The sequence below is a fragment of the Physella acuta genome, unplaced genomic scaffold (genome assembly GCF_028476545.2).
Source record: "Physella acuta isolate Inbredline_101_S28 unplaced genomic scaffold, ASM2847654v3 ptg000517l, whole genome shotgun sequence".
NCBI classification, from domain to species: Eukaryota; Metazoa; Mollusca; class Gastropoda; family Physidae; genus Physella; species Physella acuta.
The window spans coordinates 76170-97201 of record NW_026732036.1 but is presented as its reverse complement, the minus strand read 5'-3'; the positions used below and the strand labels follow the sequence as shown (position 1 = coordinate 97201).

The 21032-nt window shown below is 36.6% G+C and overlaps 3 protein-coding genes across 3 annotated transcripts; 1 reads left to right on the top strand and 2 right to left on the bottom strand.

The window, feature by feature from the left end:
- Window positions 1–969: 969 nt before the first annotated feature.
- LOC131944976 (uncharacterized) lies at window positions 970–4704 on the bottom strand. The gene is made up of 3 exons (XM_059305899.1): window positions 4618–4704; window positions 1781–2044; window positions 970–1080 (listed from the first exon to the last, which is right to left on the bottom strand). The coding sequence occupies exons 1-2, from the start codon at window positions 4687–4689 to the stop codon at window positions 1793–1795; spliced, it is 324 nt and encodes a 107-aa protein (XP_059161882.1). The 5' UTR covers window positions 4690–4704; the 3' UTR covers window positions 970–1080; window positions 1781–1792.
- Window positions 4705–9564: 4860 nt separating this feature from the next.
- On the bottom strand, window positions 9565–10944 carry LOC131944982 (uncharacterized). The gene is made up of 4 exons (XM_059305906.1): window positions 10926–10944; window positions 10755–10842; window positions 10072–10311; window positions 9565–9657 (listed from the first exon to the last, which is right to left on the bottom strand). The coding sequence occupies exons 1-4, from the start codon at window positions 10942–10944 to the stop codon at window positions 9600–9602; spliced, it is 405 nt and encodes a 134-aa protein (XP_059161889.1). The 3' UTR covers window positions 9565–9599.
- Window positions 10945–14038: 3094 nt separating this feature from the next.
- LOC131944977 (nuclear nucleic acid-binding protein C1D-like) lies at window positions 14039–19820 on the top strand. The gene is made up of 5 exons (XM_059305901.1): window positions 14039–14230; window positions 17399–17465; window positions 17697–17752; window positions 18715–18841; window positions 18933–19820. The coding sequence occupies exons 1-5, from the start codon at window positions 14090–14092 to the stop codon at window positions 19013–19015; spliced, it is 474 nt and encodes a 157-aa protein (XP_059161884.1). The 5' UTR covers window positions 14039–14089; the 3' UTR covers window positions 19016–19820.
- Window positions 19821–21032: the final 1212 nt, after the last annotated feature.

Here is a 21032-nt window from a genome sequence, read left to right as displayed (position 1 = left end):
GCAGTTCTTAAGCCATTTTTTTCCAGCCTCTACTAGAGATGTTGTGAGAATCTAAGGGGGGCAACCAATATAAGTATCGTGTTTAAACAATTCTTACTTAGTTAATGCCCTTTAAATTTATAACCGCATTTAATTAATTTTAATTTAAAGTACAAATATGATGCGTTCTGCATTAAATTTTTAAATAAAACAAATATAAAAAAAAAACCTTTATAACAACAAGCTTTAGAATGCAATAAAAATAATCAAATAAAATGAACTTTTTTCTTTAGTAAAAGCTTTGGTTGCTCTTGAAATCTCTTACATTTTTTAGAGACCAAGGGTTTCAGTGTTGGGGTTACTTTAGGGTTGGATCTAGGGTTAGGGTTATTTTAGGGTTCGATCTAAGGATCTAGAGTTACTTTAGGGTTGGATTTAGGGTTACTGTTACTTTAGGGTTGGATCTAGGGTTAGGGTTATTTTAGGGTTGGATTTAGGGTTAGGGTTACTTTAGGGTTCGATCTAAGGATCTAGAGTTACTTTAGGGTTGGATTTAGGGTTAGGGTTACTTTAGGGTTGGATCTAGGGCTAGGGGTACTTTACGGTTGGATTTAGGGCTAGGGTTATGTTAGGGTTTGATCTAGGGCTATGGTTATTTTAGGGTTTGATCAATGGCAAGGGTTACTTTACGGTTGGATCTAGGACTAGGGTTTTTTTAGGGTTTGGCTAAGTCTAGAGATGGTGTTAAGCCTTTTTATGTAAGTGTTACAGTTCTGCTTGTATTTAATTATTGTTAGAAGCCAGCTACACCAGTTGAAACAACATGATATTAGGCGAGATTCAAGTCAGAATTTTAGGGTATGGTTTTAATCGTCGCTCAAATACTTTCATTCACGTCCAGTGACCTCGCTGTTTTATGTCGAGATGGATTTAACCTTCCTTTAAATACAAGCACCAGAAGGGTGATAACAAAGACAAGAAGACCACATCATGATTATATCCTTTAATGGTCTAGTATCATGTTAATCCTAAGATCAATTAATTAGCTTAAACTTAATTGGACTCATCATGAGTTGACATGTCACCAGTCAGTTGAAATACCTGAAAATATATTTTGAAACATAAAGTTAAAAAAACACAAATTATTTTTAATTACCCTTTGTAAAACATTTATGAATATTTCGTAATGTTTATTTTATACCACACTTACCGCTGTTGGCCAGGCTTATTTTATTCAAACATCTTATAACGTTTTGGTTATAGAGCGTGAACTCTTGTTTAAAACATAAACACTGATTGGCAGATAGCCCTTAGCTAATAGCTAAAATTATAGTTTACTTTGGTACAAATATCCATAAAACTAGAGTTTACTGAGGTACGATATCAATTATTAAAGCAACAACAAGTAGGCCTATCTGAGGCGTAGCGATGGGGGGGGGGGGGGGGGGGGGGCAGGGGGGTACATATGTCCCCGGGCGCCGACCTTAGGGGGCGCCAAAATGGGTTGTAAAAACAAATTAAAATGTCATTTTAGCTGCATTTTTGCATTATAAATAGTTTGACGGGGGGTGCAAATAAAAAAATTGCTCCCGAGGGGCGACAAATTGAAAGTTTGTCACCGGGCGCCGAGAAGGGTCGCTACGCCTCTGAGGCCTGTAATATGTAGGTGCAATATATCAAGTGCAAATTTTAAATGTTTTTTTTCTAATTATTGTTTACTACACAGCATGTGTTGGTGGGGTCGCAAGACACACAGGTAAAGCTACTTGTTGAATACGTTACTGTGATTTAAAGTGCATACCTCTGTTCAACTTCAACCATATTTAGGTTTTCCTGGGTTGTTGGGTTGGTATCCTGGGTTGTTGGGTTGGTATCCTGGGTTGTTGGGTTGGTATCCTGGGTTGTTGGGTTGGTATCCTGGGTTGTTGGGTTGGTATCCTGGGTTGTTGGGTTGGTAGCCTGGGTTGTTGGGTTGGTAGCCTGGGTTGTTGGGTTGATATCCTGGGTTTTTGGGTTGATTTCCGGGATAATTGCCTGGATTACTGTTGCCTTTGTACCCGTTGCCCTGGGAAACAATTTTACAGTTACTTAAAGCGGTCATTTCCACACCAGTTACCTACATATAGACCACAGCTAGGCCTCTACTTTCAATAACTCGATCTGATGTTAGACCACCAATTCGATAAGAACTAGTGACAACAAATCAGCAATTAAAATATGACTAGACCACAATCTAAAGTACTCATCCTATATCTAGACCACCACCTAAAGTACTCAGCCTATAACTAGACCACCACCTACTCACCCTATAACTAGACCACCACCTAAAGTACTCACCCTATAACTAGACCACCACCTAAAGTACTCACCCTATAACTAGGCCACCAGCTAAAGTACTCATCCTATAACTAGACCAACATCTAAAGAACTCATCCTATAACTAGACCACCACCTAAAGTACTCACCCTATAACTAGACCACCATCTAAAGTACTCACCCTACAACTAGACCACCTAAAGTAATCACCCTATAACTAGACCACCACCTAAAGTACTCACCCTATAACTAGACCACCACCTAAAGTACTCACCCTATAACTAGACCACCACCTACTCACCCTATAACTAGACAACCTTAAGTACTCACCCTATAACTAGACTACCACCTAAAGTACTCACCCTATAACTAGAACACCACCTAAAGTACTCAACCTATAACTAGAACACCACCTACTGACCCTATAACTAGACCATCACCTAAAGTACTCACCCTACAACTAGACCACCTAAAGTACTCACCCTATAACTAGACCACCTAAAGTACTCACCCTATAACTAGACCACCTAAAGTACTCACCCTATAACTAGACCACCACCTAAAGTACTCACTCTATAACTAGACCACCACCTAAAGTACTCACCCTATAACTAGACCACCACCTAAAGTACTCACCCTATAACTAGACCACCACCTAAAGTACTCACCCTATAACTAGACCACCACCTAAAGTACTCACCCTATAACTAGACCACCACCTAAAGTACTCAACCTATAACTAGACCACCACCTAAAGTACTCACCCTATAACTAGACCACCACCTGAAGTTCCCTATAACTAGACCACCACCTACTCACCCTATAACTAGACCACCACCGAAAGTACTCACCCTATAACTAGACCACCTAAAGTACTCACCCTATAACTAGACCACCACCTAAAGTACTCACCCTATAACTAGACCACCACCTAAAGTACTCACCCTATAACTAGACCACCACCTAAAGTACTCACCCTATAACTAGACCACCACCTAAAGTACTCACCCTATAACTAGACCACCTAAAGTACTCACCCTATAACTAGACCACCACCCGAAGTACCCTATAACTAGACCACCACCTACTCACCCTATAACTAGACCACCACCTAAAGTACTCACCCTATAACTAGACCACCACCTAAAGTACTCACCCTATAACTAGACCACTATCTAAAGTACTCACCCTATACCTAGACCACCACCTAAAGTACTCACCCTATAACTAGACCACAATCTAAAGTACTCACCCTATATCTAGACCACCACCTAAAGTACTCACCCTATAACTAGACCACCACCTAAAGTACTCACCCTATAACTAGACAACCTTAAGTACTCACCCTATCACTAGACTACCACCTAAAGTACTCACCCTATAACTAGACCACTACCTAAAGTACTCACCCTATAACTAGAACACCACCTACTGACCCTATAACTAGACCACCACCTAAAGTACTCAATTTATAACTAGACCACCACCTAAAGTACTCACCCTACAACTAGACCACCTAAAGTACTCACCCTATAACTAGACCACCTAAAGTACTCACCCTATAACTAGACCACCTAAAGTACTCACCCTATAACTAGACCACCACCTAAAGTACTCACCCTATAACTAGACCACCACCTAAAGTACTCAATTTATAACTAGACCACCACCTAAAGTACTCACCCTATAACTAGACCACCACCTAAAGTACTCACCCTATAACTAGACCACCACCTAAAGTACTCACCCTATAACTAGACCACCACCTAAAGTACTCAACCTATAACTAGACCACCACCTAAAGTACTCACCCTATAACTAGACCACCACCTAAAGTACTCACCCTATAACTAGACCACCACCTGAAGTTCCCTATAACTAGACCACCACCTACTCACCCTATAACTAGACCACCACCTAAAGTACTCACCCTATAACTAGACCACCTAAAGTACTCACCCTATAACTAGACCATCACCTAAAGTACTCACCCTATAACTAGACCACCACCTAAAGTACTCACCCTATAACTAGACCACCACCTAAAGTACTCACCCTATAACTAGACCACCACCTAAAGTACTCACCCTATAACTAGACCACCACCTAAAGTACTCACCCTATAACTAGACCACCTAAAGTAATCACCCTATAACTAGACCACCACCTGAAGTTCCCTATATTAGACCACCACCTACTCACCCTATAACTAGACCACCACCTAAAGTACTCACCCTATAACTAGACCACCACCTAAAGTACTCACCCTATAACTAGACCACCACCTACTCACCCTATAACTAGACCAACTAAGGTACTCACCACGTATCCAGCAGAGACACACGCCACCAGGACCAGTACAACAACAATGGAAGCGAAGAGTTTGTTTGCCATGTTGTCTCTACAGTAGGACTCTACCCAGTGATGGACCAATCAAACATCGCGTTCTTTTATACTCAACGTTCACCGATGCTATCTCTGATCTGTCAAATATTGCCATTGGCTAATCCTTCCTTTTGTTTTGATTAAATCAGTCAGATTGAGGAAGACACTGAGGCGTTTTAAACAGCTGTCCCACTGAAATAAAATAATTTCCCATCACTGAATATCCACTTAACACGTAATCTGATCAACCACGAGAACGTCACTTCCTCGAGTCTGTCAAGGTTACATGTCATATTTTAATATTTATGTTTATTTAAATTGATTCATATAGATTATCAAGACACATTTTTTATTGATTAAAATACTTCCTTAAATCAACAAATTGACAAATTTTCGAGTCAAGTTAATCTTTGTGAAATTCTAGTTTATTCGCCACCCTCCCACCCCCAAGATTTTTAAAATTATTCGCTTCAAGTAACACTTTAAAACTCAAAATTTTTAACACTTGATAGTACTCTCAAACATTAATTTATCCTCAGAACAAAATATCTATATATATAATTCTTTTCTTGGATACCCTAGAAAACACCAAGCTGTAAGCGCGCCAAGCAGCCACCTCTCTTTCTCTCTAAGCATAACCCTACCACCCCCACCCCTACATTGTTTGGTGAGCTGTGGTTCACGCTAAATGTTTACTATCGTAGAGCCGGGTTTAGTGACGGCTATTAGGGACAGATAATTTAGTTTGAAACGATTTAAAACTTAAGGGAGGTAACTAAGAGGAGGCTGCTTTCAGGGGGGGGGGTATGGTAGGGGTTGGCGTTGGGGGAAAGGAGGGTGGGGGGGGGGGGTTATCACCCTTAACGACCTACTGATAGTGTTTTAAAGCAAATATTTTTAGTTGCAGCATTAGTATTGTCGAATTCACAAATTATTAATTACTGAAAAGTAGAAAATAAAACAACTAAATAGCGGCGTATGATGCGCCGCGGGTTGACACGTAACTTTTAAAATCAAAACTCTGCTTTTTTCAACAAAATTACTGAACAGAACAAAAATTCATAGAACTTAAACTTGCTGCTTGACGACCAAAAGGTAATAATAATAACAACTAATTTAAACTGGGGATCGCCAACCATTTTTTAAAGCAATTGCCTCATTTAGGAAAACTGTCCCCTTTTACTAAGGGGCCCAAAATTTATTAATTTAATTATAACTGGCATAGGTAGACATTAAAAATTGTAGTTCTAATATGTTTCAAACAGTCTTATATTAAATTTAATGTATACGCTTCTACAGTGGCGTAGGCAGGGGGGGGTCATAACCCCCCATAGACCCGTCGGTATATATATATATATAAAGTGTGAGGGGGGTGCAAATCGAAAGTTAGTTTGAGGGGGGGGGGGGTGCAAATCGAAAGTTTGAGAGGGGGTGCAAATCGAAAGTTTGAGAGGGGGGGGGGGGTGCAAATCGAAAGCTTGTCCCTGGGTATACCCCTCGGTATATATATAAAGTATGAGGGAGGGTGCAAATCGAAAGTTTGAGGGGGTGCAAATCAAAATTCTGAGGGGGGGGGGGTGCAAATCGAAAGCTTGTCCACGGGTAAAAATTGGACCCCCCCCCCCCCTTGAGACGATCCTGGCTATCAACATGAAACAATATTTGAGAATTTTGAATTTTTACCTTGTGAGATAAAAGTCAGATTATTATTGTAAACCACGGCGCTTTAAACGTGTAAAAGTATGTTATTTAAAAAAAAACAAAAAACAATACCAATATTTATTGAATGGAAATATTTTACAATTTTCAAAAAGAGAATCGATATGTCGCAGAAATTATTCTTCGACTATTTCTGTGACTTTTTACTGACACGTTTTTTACCGAAAGTTTGAGGGGAGGGGTGCAAATCGAAAACTTGTCCCCGGGTAAAAATTGGATCCCCCCTCCCTTGAGACGATCCTGGCTACGCCACTGCGCTTCTAATTACATGCATATACAAAAGTTTCATTTAAAAAAACGATATTTGATTGGCACTTTATAGGTGCAAGAGGTATATTTTGTTCAAAATATTAATTGCCGAGTGCATTTGTTATTTATTTTTATTATTTTTTTTTTGTGTGTGCAACTGGTCGATCTTTTTTCTTGATTACATTACTTATTCTTAAGTTGCTTCCCTAGTTACACTTAGTACTACTTGCTCGTATCCGAGTAATAAGACATAATGCAAAATGTCGAAATCGATTTTTTTAGATCATCTTGAGTCAGAAAAACTTTATTTAGCAATCTTGTATGTATGTATATGTTTCTGTGTGTAAGTGTGTAGTGTGTACGCGCAGTGGCGTAGCTTGGTCATCACACCTCCACACCTTCGAAATCGAGACTTTTCGGTTTAGCAACCATGAGCTTTACCGACTCGACCACGCCGCCCCCTGAACTACTCTTGATAACCGTCTTAATACCATGAGTAAAATTGCATGCTATTTACTAAACATTCGAGGTTATTTAAGTTTTTGTTAGCGCCAAACTATGTCATTATCAACATTCAATTTATTTCTTTTTTTTTAATCGGAGAATAGAGTTGAAAATCTATTCTCGAAAAGTCAATCAATTTTACTTTTGGGTATAAATGGTGAATACTACACCAAAATTCTGTGTACAGTTTTTCATCTTACGCGAAATCATTCAGCAAATCAAAGAATTCATATTGTAATTCATCGGGAATGCTGGCAACATCAAGGGAAGAAGAGAATGGGTAATGCGTCAATGCAGATTCTTCTTTTTTCAGCTCAGAGAAATAGCACTGTATTTTGTTTTCAAGAGATTTAAGATGCCCAGAAATCGCTTCTTTCAAAGTTTTAATTATCTCATAATCAGATTCATCTACCACACTGCAGAGTTTTTTCAAATTTACAATATTTCCAAGATTTATTTTCTTCGCCGATTTTGCAGCTTTGATAAAAAATGCTCCAAGATCATCATGGAAAGTTATAATATTCGTTCATTTTCCCTGAAGCTTCAGATTAAGCTTATGTTGATGTTCGAACACATCTGCTAGATATGATACTCTCTCCAACCACTCTATGTCGTTTTAAGCATACCAAAAAGTTTTGTTTCCTTTGCACTTCCAAGAACAACTTGATTTCAGATTTCAATTCAAAAACACGATTCACAACAATTCGTTTGACAGCCAGCGTACTGTAATGTAGAAAAGCAGAACCTCATGATCTTTATTCATGTCTTTGCTCAGTTCTTTGAAGGCTCCAGATTTAATATAATTTACGACTTTTACTAGTAATGGAGTCTTGATGGCAAGGAGGGTGGTTACGGAGCTAAATCCTTTCTGTTTTCTGAAATCCCGATTTTGACCTAAACGTAGATGGCGCACCATCCGTACAAACCGTACACAGCCGTTTTAACCCATTTTAATCATCCAGTTTTAAAAAAAAGTATTTGTTTTCTCCATGCTATATCCACAAAGTAGGAACTCTTCTTTGCTATCATATGAATGAATATAGACAATGACCAGCAATTGCGAACACGAACTCACGTCTGTTGATTTATCAACTTGAAAAGCAAACAATGTTGAAAGCTTGAGTTCAATAAAATGTGTAATTTAACATCTATGGACATGTCTGCTATAAGCCGCTGAATAGTATTATTAGGCATCTTTACTGCACTGGAATCCCCAAGAATTAACTTCACCATCTTCAACCTGCAGGGTTTGATGAGATTTTCTTCTATTGTTTTTTTTTTATTTTGCTTTGCATTTTCTATCGCGACTTCATTTGTAGCTTGCACTAATGTTGTGTTTCTTTGGTGAAAACTTCCTGTTCGATTAACTTTAAGTCTCTGACGTTTGCAACTAGCTTCATGCCGACGAAAGAACTCCATATCTTTTTTGGTGTGTTCCGAATGACTTGTCTCAAATGACGTTTTAGTTTTGAAGATTGCATAAACTCGTGACTGAGAACAGCTTCATACAGTAGGCATTGCTTCTTCTCTATTCCATTTCCAGTGATGTTAGCAAAGCCGAATTTAAGATATTCTTCTAGATATTTAAGTTTTTTTTTTAATGCTAAGGTTTAGTCTACCAGTTGGCGACCCCCCCCCCCCCCCCAGAAAGCCCTGGGGGTCGAGACCCCCAGTTTGGGAACCCGTGGTCTATATTCTGAGTTGCCCTCCCCCGTAGTGTTATATAAGAGTATTCGAGAAAGATTAGGGGAGATCACTCCCGGTTTATTTAAATACATGTTTTATTATATGTGCTGTAACGTTGTATCCCAGACTTTATCAGGTTTGAATCTTTAGTTTTGAAGACAAAATAAAAACTTTCACTTAAAACATTCACACTAACAAGATCTTATATTATTATTTTTTTTTGTTGCTGTCCAGTTGGATTTCGTTTTTTTCCTTTGGTGTCCAGCAAGATATTATTTTTCTAATTGATGTTAACTAAATTTTGTCTTTCTGATTGACGTCCCGATAGATTTTGTTGACGTCATATTTTTGACGATTTGTTTACCACCCAACTAAATTGACTCTACACCCCACCCTACCCTAAAAAATGCAGTTGTTATTTGAAAGTATCAATTTCTTTCTAAAATATTGACATAGCTCGGGCAGCTTCTATTACAACTACAATGCTAATCCTTGCATTACTTTTCAGAATGCTTAAGTGTCACATTTTCTGAGCTGCCCCCCTCCCACACAAATTCCCCATCCACAAATCGTCACAAAAGACCGACCCTCTACTTCCCCCCCCCCCTCTGAGTAGGCCTATTTGTGACGTCGTTTATGGACGAAACCATGTTGGTTTTCTATTTGACATGAAAGATAACCCAAACTGACACATATCAAATAATAAATAAATATGAACACAGAATGAAGCTTCTATCGTTTAATGCAGTTGAAATGAATAATTATGAATTGATTAAACTTGAATTTGATTCATCATGCCTTGACCTTTGATTTGGCAGTCTGTGGATAGAAATAAAAGCCTGTAAGCCTAACACAATATTTTACATAACTAAAGAACCAAATAATGAACATGACAAAAGGTTACATCTTTAAAACTAGGACATCATTGTTCACACATTAATTAATATCAATAATAATTTGTTGAGTCAAAGCCTACAAGATATTCTTCAGGTTCTAAATTAGTTTCGCGATTGAAAAATTATGCAGATATTTATTATGATAAGTTCGGTAACAAGCGCCACTTCGTATTTTTTTTTTTTTTTTTTGAAAGATATGGAATTTTAAATTGAGATTTTGGGTTTTTATATTTTGGTTGTGGCTTTATTCAAATAATGTGTAATTTCAGTTTAATCTAGTTAGGATTTCGACCGTGCACCTTTCCAAATACTGTTGTTATTATTTTAAAAAGCATACCTGACTTTAGTGACCATATTTAGGTTTTCCTGGGTTGTTGGGTTGATAGCCTGGGTTGTTGTGTTGATGGCCTGGGTTATTGGGTTGATAGCCTGGGTTATTTTGTTGATGGCCTGGGTTATTGGGCTGATATCCTGGGTTATTGGGTTGATGGCCTGGGTTGTTGGGTTGATATCCTGGGTTTTTGGGTTGGTTTCCGGGATAATTGCCTGGATTACTCTTGCCTTTGTTCCCGTTGCCCTGAGTGAAAATAGCAGCACTGATAAAAGTTCGTGTTTTAAGAAGGACGAATTTGGGAGCCTTAGAGAAAATATAAGAACAAAATGGTACACTATAAGGCACCCACACACAGAATTGATAAGCTCATCCAGTTGCAACACTCAGAGGCGTAGCGAGGGGTGGGGCGCCCCAGGTGACACCCGACCTAGCGACGCCACTGGCAACACTATATTACACTTATCCTATAGCCTAGTCACCAATATAGCTGAAGTGATCCAACAGAGACGCTGCTCTTAGCTTAGGTGATTTTCTAGTTAGGCTAACATAAGCCATACTGTAAAAGTAGTGTAGCCACAAACTAATAAGTACTCACAAACAGCTACGCTGAGAAGTACTGACTCTATGACTAGGTCATCATTAGCCAAGAATTACTCATCTTATAAATCTATCTTTGACGTACTCACCGCGTATCCAGCAGAGACACACGCCACCAGGACCAGTACAACAATAATGGAAGCGAAGAGTTTGTTTGCCATGATGTACAGTAGGACTCTACCCAGTGATGGACCAATCAAACATCGCGTTCTTTTATATTCAACGTTCACCGATGCTATCTCTCATCTGTCAAATATTGCCATTGGCTTTTCCTTCCATTTTTTCAATTAAATCAGTTTGCACCTGACAGTCGCTTTCGTGTTAAATTCAGAGGCGTAACTAGGGGAGGGCGGCCGCCCCGGGCGCCGACCCTAGGGGGCGCCAAAAGGGGTAGAAAAAAAAATTAAAAGCTCATTTTAAGCTGCAGTTTTGAATTATAAACAGTCAAAGTAAAGAAATTGAACGGCTGAGAGCCTTTGCATACTGATTTAACTGCTTTCTACCTTGATAGTGTAACTGTAAAACGTATATCTTTAAGAAACAGTGACCAGAAAAACCGCTTTCCAGCTTTCCTAGATGGGGAGGGAAGGAGCCTTTTTCGAAGATTAAAATCGAAAAAATTCACACCGGATTAAGGAATAAATAACCGATATCACTTAGAAAAGAAACCCATTGAACTAAGGCGTATTTTACGATTGTGTAACATAAAAAAGAGTTAGTGACGTTTAAAATCCGCTCTATCATTTTTGTCCAAGATGGTGGGGCGCTTTTTCACAAACAAAAATCGCAGGCTTTGTACTTGATCGGTTGCTAGATAACGCTTTCAACACTTAGAAAAGAAATCAATTGTATTAACACTTAATGTACGATTTCACTACCCAGTTTTGCTAAGTAATAACGTGACTAGTTCTTTGTACGATTCTTACGATTCACTCAACTTGATCGTGATAGATCTGATACTTTTACTTGATTGCATTACATCTTGCCTGGATAACTGCATTAAAGAGAAATAAATATAACGGATTCTTGTATCGCTATCTGATCAGTAAAATAGCAGACTGTCGGAGCGGGTGGATGGGAAGCGACACTCTTTGCCAAAATTTTAAGAGAGAAGAAAATTAGTATATTGTACTGATTATTACTTTATTCAACCTAACTGATAATTCAAAATTGCAATATTGGCCTACTGTTATCAAAATTGTTCTAAAGACACGAGCAAAAGTAGACCAAATAAGGCTTGCACCTTCTACAAAATACACCCTAAAGCAGTGGTTCTTAAATTTTTGGAGTACCGAACCCCACCAGTTTCATATCCGCAATCACCGAACCCTCCTTAATAGTTGTATCGTCCACAATGACAAAAATCCGATCGTAAATCCTATGAGTCGGGTGTGTGTCTTGACCTCCGCGGAAGCCCTGAGACTGAATTACCGAACCTCTCGGGTTCAATGGAGCCCAATGTTCTAAGCTCTTTTGATTTTCTACTTTTTATTCGTTTCGGCATCTTAAGGGGAATTTATTTGGCGTCCAGTGAAGTGTAATTGTTAATTTTTTTCTTGACTGTCGCACACACAAACACACACGCATATATATATATATATATATATACATATATATATATATATATATATATATATATATATATATATATATATATATATATATATATATATATATATATGGGGGGCGCCAAACTGAAAGTTCGCCCCGGGCGCCGGGAGGGGTCGCTACGCCTCTGGTTAAATTGGCGCCTCCCCCCCCCCCTTCCATATCACATTGTTGCTTTTAGGAAGCTGTAATTGCCCTCTCCCACTATGAACAGCCCCCCCCCCCCCTCCTTCCCGAACGAAAAAGTAAACAATTAAGTTAAATAGAAAGTATAGCCTATAGCCTACTCAAACCATTGTGAGCCAACTCCCCTTTACCTAAAAGAAACACGACACATCACTGAATACCCACTTAACACGTAATCTGATCAACCACGAGAACGTCACTTCCTCGAGTCTGTCAAGGTTATGTATTTTATGTCACATGTTAGAGATGAATTGACGCTGCTGTTTAGTTTTATTGATTCTTTTAGATAAACCACAATGATTACTTTTGTTTTCCCTACGGCCTACATTTAAGTGAAGAATATGTAGGTATACATTCGGTTTGTTCACACTTTACAAGACTTAAGTTATTACTGTAAATTGAAAAGCCTATTTGTATACGGCCTTTAGATACATGTACCTATATATTATGTATATATTTTTGCATATAGATATATATATATATATATATATATATATATATATATATATATATATATATATATATATATATATATATATATATATATATATAACATACGGAAAATATTAAACACTATGTTTAAATGGGGGGGGGGGGGGGAGTTATTGCTAACAATTTTATTTGTATATAAATATTTATAAAATTAATAAGTTGCAAGGTCTTTTCGGGTTCATGACCTCCCCTAAACTTTGTTGAACGTTTACACCTGCAACATGTACCTGTATTATTATAGATGTCTAGAAAAATTACTTCGCTATAAGTGACGAGTAGGTCCCTCTATATATGTTCTGATAAAATTAACGTGTGGCAAAGTTTTTTTTCTAGACGTGTATAGTATACATGTTGCAAGTTTAAACGCGGTGTACACCGCGTTTAAACTTGCGAAAGTAGAAAAAGAATCGAAATACTGTTACCCAATATGAACGCGAAATCGATGGAATTGAGTAAGAATTGTAAGTATAAATCCTAGTACTTTTTGCTTCTTAAAAATAACAAAGAAAACGAAATTTTAAAAACATCTAGTCTCAAGATATGCCTTTTTGATTTCTTTAATAAAAAAAGTTTGTGGGCCTGTGGTCCACATTGGTTGCATGGTTGTTACGCCAAAGTGCTTTAGCCATACATATAATTAGGCCTATTGCGCCCTAAAGCTTAATGTAATAAGTATAGAACTACTATTAGCTACCGAACCTGCTGCTACATGATAGGGGGATCACCAATTTGAAGATGATTATTGGGATTTTGGATAATAATACACCCATTTCTTTTAAAGGCAGCTTAGGTAAAATTGTGGATTGTCGTTTTTCGGTAATAAATTACAGGCTCTGTCTAATAATAGTAATACTACTATTTTATGGAAGTATTCATTTTATATTTTATATTGTTATCTTATTTTTTTAAAGCAGATCCCTGAAATAATTAATTAATTAGGCTAACTGAATTTTTACTAAGTTATATTACATTAATGATGTTGTTTAATTTGTTTTCATCATTAAATTAATTTACTCAGACCCGATTACGTAACATTATAAATTTAAGAAGTGTTTTTTAAAGTAATGTTGGTTGTCGGGCATTGCAAAGCTCATTCAAAGCTAACATCTAGTAGTGGTAGGCCATAGAAAACATTAAAATGTCATCCGCAAGACCTGACGAACACGGAATACCTAGTGAAATTAAAGAAAATTTAGCTTCATTTGATACACATTTATCAGAGTTAGAGGCTGAGTTAAAGCCCCTCCTTTCTATTAATCGCAACGAGCTTACAGATAAGGTAAAAATTAAAACTTTTGGTAATCTATTTTTAAATCTATCGTTTTGGGTAGGCCTACGAATACGTAAAATCGCCCGCGACTAGTAATGTGGAAAATAGGTGACTCCTTACATTTTAATAATTATTTCACCTTTTGAGAAGGATTTATGTTTTGAAAAATACAAAAATGTTTCCTTGTTTCATTTATGTACCCGTTTTTAAACAATTGTATTAAAACTTTTCAGTAATAATAATAAATTTAAATAAATGAACACCAGCGACGTTTCCAACAGATGCAACCATGCTCATTTACTATAGCAGCCATTTTGTTAAAGTTTTATTTTTATAGACTTATAGCGCGAGATTCAGGCGGAAGTCACTCTATTTTACAAATGGCTGCTGTTTAGGCCTATATACAAAGCAAATCTTGATTGCAGACACTGCTGTTTAAAGTTAATTTCTGGCCCAAATTGATATATTTAGCCATTGATTTAGGTTTATTATTCATTTATCTATAATATTTGACACAAACATTAATACTAATAGTTTCGCTGTCTGTCTATCTGACAAGAACGCTCTGTCTGACAAGAACACTCTGTCTGACAAGAACGCTCTAGAGAAAAGACAAGCAAAATAAAAACATGCACAGTAATTCGAAAAACGAAATATGACGTCGACACATTTAGCATAGAGTAGAACATAATCTCAAACCAGAGAGTGCACACAGTAATATGACGTCATTGATTCTCACGTAAACATTGAAAAAAAGGAAATTTTGTCTAATCTAAATGGTTTGCGTGAAGAGTTTCTTGCATATAATTCTTCGGGTAGTTCGAAGCCCCACCCCCCGCGTAAGAACGTCTGAGCCCCCCCCCCCTCCCCAACTCAAAATAAATTTCTTCATCGATACTCTATAATAAAATAAACGCCTAATTAATGTGTCTAATCTAAAAAGTGGTTTTCTCGCAATTTCTTTAATGCAATTCTTCGGGTAGTGGCTAAGCGCGACACCAGTGTTTCTTTCAGACTTTTTCCTCCCCGGAGAGGGGTGGGGGTAATTGAAATTTTCGGGGGCGGGGGTAGAATTTTCGGGGAGGAAAAAGTATATAATTATATTTTGTTGAATGGGACGGTAGACATGTTTTTTTTGGGGGGTGGGGGTGGGTGGGTGGGGGTGGGGTGTTAGGGGTGGGTTGGGGGTAGAATTTTCGGGGAGGGGGCGGACACTGGAAAAAGTATATAATTATATTTCGTTGAATCGGACGGTAGACATGTTTTTTTTGGGAGTGGGGGTGGTGTGTGTGGGGGGGGTGGGGTGGGGTGGTTTCCTCACCGATACTCTATAATAAAATAAACGCCTAATTAATGTGTCTAATCTAAAAAGTGGTTTTCTCGCAATTTCTTTAATGCAATTCTTCGCGTAGTGGCTAAGCGCAACACCAGTGTTTCTTTCAGACTTTTTCCTCCTCCCCGGAGAGGGGTGGGGGGTACTTGAAATTTTCGGGGGCGGGGGTAGAATTTTCGGGGAGGAAAAAGTATATAATTATATTTCGTTGAATGGGACGGTAGACATGTTTTTTTTTGGGGGGTGGGGGTGGGGTTGGGGGTGGGGTTGGGGGTAGGTGTGTGTGGGGGATGGGTTGGTTTTAGTTTAGAGAAAAGAGACAGCACTATCAACCTAGCGCCCGGTGTATCCTTCCTCAACGGGCCATTTTTCTCGTATCACAATATACTTCTATTACAGCCTTGACAATGAGGTAACGTTTTCGTACATTAATAGCCGCGGGTGATTTTACGTACCCAAAACGATAGATTACCAAACTTTTTAATTTAAAAGATACTAATACTACTAAGTAAGTACTAAGTCTAAGTCTAGGCCTACACTTAACTACACTACAATTCATCAAATTAGTTATTAGGGCCTAGGCCTACTAATTTTAAATTAGAAGTAAAAAAAAAACAACTAAAAGTCTAGTTATCTACTATGGTAAAATCACGATATAATATAGCGTCGGAAATTATTGGGTAATGTTCGTTGAGTTTTGGTAACATTCGTTACTGTAAATCATACTTTATTTGACCGGTGAAAGAAAAATAAAGTCAAGTGCATTAAATTAATGTTTTAACTTAATTTAATGTTTAATTGACAAAAAATTAGCAACAATTAGTAAATCTAAATATTATTAATAAAGTCGAGTGTAGTAATTAATGTTTATTTTAAGAAACAGAAAAAAACCTGCAGAAGATTTGCGACAACCAGCTCTAGTTCTGTTAATAAATAAGACGATTAGCCTAGATTAACTAAAGTTAAAAGTAGTAAAAATAACTAGAATAATGTTTAGTAGGAGCAATAATTAGCACGTGACATACACTTAAAATAATTAGAAATACAAAATAATTAGCAAAACAGTATTTAAAATGCAACTAAAATCAATCCTTGCACATTTTTAAACATTATGTAGGCCTACTAAATATAATATGGCGGCAAATAAATGATGGTTTACAGTATTTCCGGTGGTTTCCGGAACGGCTCGTCAGACTACGCCATGGTTTTACTGTTTTTTACTGCTGTACAGTTCCGGAATAATAACCGACGCTATATCGTGATTTTACCTCTACTAGATATAGATCTACTACTAGATTCTACTAACTAGGCAGGCCTAATAATTTAATATTAATAAATAATTAGGCCTAAATACTATAGGCCTATGTCTAGGCCCAGTCTAGGGAGAGTCTAGCTAGTGTTTTTCCTAACGTTTTGTGTGTTTTGTTTAATTCTGCAGGTAGGCCTATGTCATGTTTTTTATCGCTTCACAGTTTCGCATTTTACCCAGACACAAAGAATTATTTTTTTTGACATGAGGTGTCTTATCTTATTTTTTTTATTAAGTAATGTACATCGGTCATCCTTTATACTTTATAGATCTAGTTGACATGGATAAAATCCAGTATTTGTCAATTTTGCTTGTGCTGCCATAAAAATATATAATATATGACTTTTGTTACTTTTGTTATTTATCACTGACTGTTCTTGTTTGTTTTTATTAATTTTCATTTTCTGAAAAAAGGTGCCACTGTCCTGCAAATGTTAGGCAGCATAAGCGGCCACTCCCCCGACTTAATACGCTACTCGGCTATAAGCAGTATTAGATTTAACAACTAATGGCAATTTTCTTTGATTTCTTTCAGTTGGAGCCCATTGATGCTGCTAAAGTAGATTTAGTTGCTGCATATGCCATCAACTCCTTGTTCTGGAGTAAGTAAACTTTTCATTCATTTTTTAAAAATAAGTTACTCCTACTAGGGTGTTGTATTTCAAAATCTGTGTTGACCAAAATAGCCTATTTTATATAATTAGGACCTATAGTTGGACACAAATCTAGAACTATTCTCATAATTAAATATTGATATTTTATGTTCTTATTTTAAAGTTTTAATGAACCTTTGTTTTCTGCTTAATAAATGCCAATTTGTGATTTATTTTTAGTGTACATGAATGTTTGTGGCCTCAACCCAAAAGAACATGCAGTGAAGCAAGAATTGGTAATTATCTTGTCTCAGTTTGTCAAACTTATGTTATAAAGGAGTACATGTTTTTATGGTATAGATTGCACCATCCAAAATTTTGATTTAGTAGGTACCTCAAACTAACCTCAAAACACATTAATTTGAAGCCATCTGTAACTTTTAGTGATGATCCTACACGTTATATGCCTTAAAATATTCAAAAAATTGATAAAAATTTAAACATTAAGGCCTACTATTTGCTGTTGACAAGGTAACATGTTAAGCATTTTTAGAAGTTTGATAAAAGCTGTAGGCCGTAAGGTTTTCATTTTTACTTTCTCGTATATACGAAGTATAGAGAAAGTCTTGTAATCGTGTAAAAAAAAATTGAGCTTTTTGCAAATCTCGACGTTTTAGGGCTCCCTGAGTCGGAAAAACATAGTTTTGCAATCTTGTCCGTATGTCTGTGTGCATGTGTGTCTGTGTGTATGTGTGTGTGTGTAAACACAATAACTTGAGTACCATTACAGCTAGGTTAATGAAATTTCATATATAAGTATTATATCAAAATCGTAGATCCGTATCAACTTTTGAGCGATTTCTGCTAACCGGAAGTGGAACTTCTTCTACTTTGAAATTTTTCAAAAGCCTATAACTTGAGTACTATTTCAGATAGATAAATGAAATTTCACATGTATGTAAACGTCCTAATTTTCTGCCTTCTATAAAATTTTGAGTAATTTCCGTCAACCGGTAGTACGGAATTTACGCTATTTCCGATTTCTCAAAAAAGCGCATGTGGATTTATAAAGTACTAATAATATCCCGCACTAGTATTTTAAATCATAGGTCTGTTGTGAGGTTATTTACTATACTTTTTAAAAAAAAATCACATTTTAAACCATTTTCATTTAAAATTAAACATTAGAAATCTATGTGCGCACGGCATGTATTATCATTAGATTTCCTTATAATGATGATATAACATTTGGTTGCAGACAAGAATTCAGAGCTACATGCAGAGGGTAAAGGAAATTGAGGACAAAAAGAAAGCTCCAAAACTTAATAAAGATGTTAGCAAAAGATTTGTGAAAAGTGCTTTATGGCAAGCGGCTCAAAAGAGAGGTAAGTCATAGATCACTAGAGGGATTCTTTAACAAAACGCTTGTTAAATGTTATAAAATGACACCTTAACATAATACTTTATTTTCTCCAGAAATCTCTGCAAATACAGAACCATCCACATCCCAGCAAAGTGTAAAAGAGGGCTCAGGGGGAAAGAAACAGCGAAGAAAATAACAGCATTACTTTGTTTAGTTACTCTCAGTATGTTTTGCTTATGTGACTTATAAATGGAATTTGGCCTATCCAGGCAGCAAACATTGAAGGGCTGCAGATAGATCTGGAATTGTGTTCAATTGCATCATGTACACACCACATTTGTACAGATATACTGATTCAGTTTGTAAGAAATGTTTTATTTTCTCTAAAACAAACATGTACATAAAGATGTAAAATAAAATGTCTATTTTTATGCTGTCAACTAGTCATCTTTATATGCTTCCGCTTTCTACCAGTTACAGTTGAGCGAGTTCACTACCCTTGGGCTCCACATGATTATAGTGTAAAATGTTAGCTCAATATTAGCATTCAAAGATCTATTAAGCTAGTTAAACTTTATGAAAATACACAGAAGCTTTATTTATAAATTTGACTACATTATAATAGCTCATATAAAAACAAAGTCCACGTAAGGTCAGTACAGCTATGCTTTAATTAATTAGGGCATATATTGGCATCAAATCATTTTTTGAACTATTAAAAGGTTGTAAATTTAATATACAGATTCTTCGTGGATTTTTTTTTAAGCTTTTGTGAAAATATATTGTAGGATTTTAGTTGGTTTTTCAGTTTAAATCACATGAGCTTGATTATTATTTGTCCACAGTTGTCATAAGTGATAAATAAGTTCGTTTTAAAAATATAGTTGTAATTGTAGATTTTAAATGTTATAGAAAGAATGAAAGCCTGGACCAAGTAATAAATTAGCAACTTTGGACGGAAGACAAAATTCAGATGAAAATTTCTGCTGCATAGTAATATAATCAAACTAGCTGCATCCCGTGCTCCGCCACGGTAAATCTTTTTAAAATGTACCAACTTTGGAACAGAACAAAACAAACAAAAACACAACACAAACACAAACACAAACAAAACATAACCACAACCACATTACAACCACAACACAACACAACCACAACACAACCACAACCACAACACAACCACAAAACAACCACAACACAACCACAACACAACCACAACCACAACACACGGTAAATCTTTTTTAAATGTACCAAGTTGGGAACAGAACAAAACTAAATACAACACAAACGAACGCAAAGAAAAAACAAAAACGAAAAAACAAACACAACACTCAACATAAACTCAATTTAAATGTAATCATAAAGGCATATTGCTCACAGTCTATCCCGTAGCGCCAAATCGCGCCGTTTCCGAGCGCCGGCGAAAAATTTCGATTTACACCCTCCCACCTCCCTCAAACTTTCGATTTCCACCCTCCCCCCCCCCCCTCTTGCTACGCCTCTGTTATAAAACCCCTAGCTTTTCCGCAAATAAATTAAAGGCAGTATTTAGAATATCCGTGTTTTACCGACCATATTGCACTTTATAAATTCATGCATTTTTTTCAGTACTTTTAAAAATTTACAATAAAGTTTCATGACTAAAACCATTGCGCACCTAATGAACGTGATGACTTAATATAGTAATGGAGAATAGTTGATTAAAAATTATAATTAATAAACAGTACATTCAGTGAATAAAATAAATAAAATATAGCCTTTTATCAATTAATGCTAATAATAATATTCCAACAATAATGTACTCTTACACGTCTGCATAATTTGCATTCACATTTTGCTAATTATATTATTCCAACAATTATTCCGTCTTGCAGATTTTGCATTCACATTTTTAGCGTGAGTTCAATTTATCTTTGAATTACCTCCATTGGCAAAATTACTAAGCAGTTTAATTAGATTTTTCTACCGTACTGTTATTATGTTATTAATATGTATCCACTCTTTCTGGGAATATTAACGAAAACAATATTTGACATTGATCCTTTTAATATGTTTTAGCAATGTGCGTGTATTTAATATTCTCTTTACGTTATGCAAAATTGTACAAACAGTGGAATTATAAAATAGCTCTATGCCGTTATATAAACAAACCCTACTCAATTACTTATAATAAGACACTGCGGTGCACTGAAAAGCACAGCATGGTGCGTAGC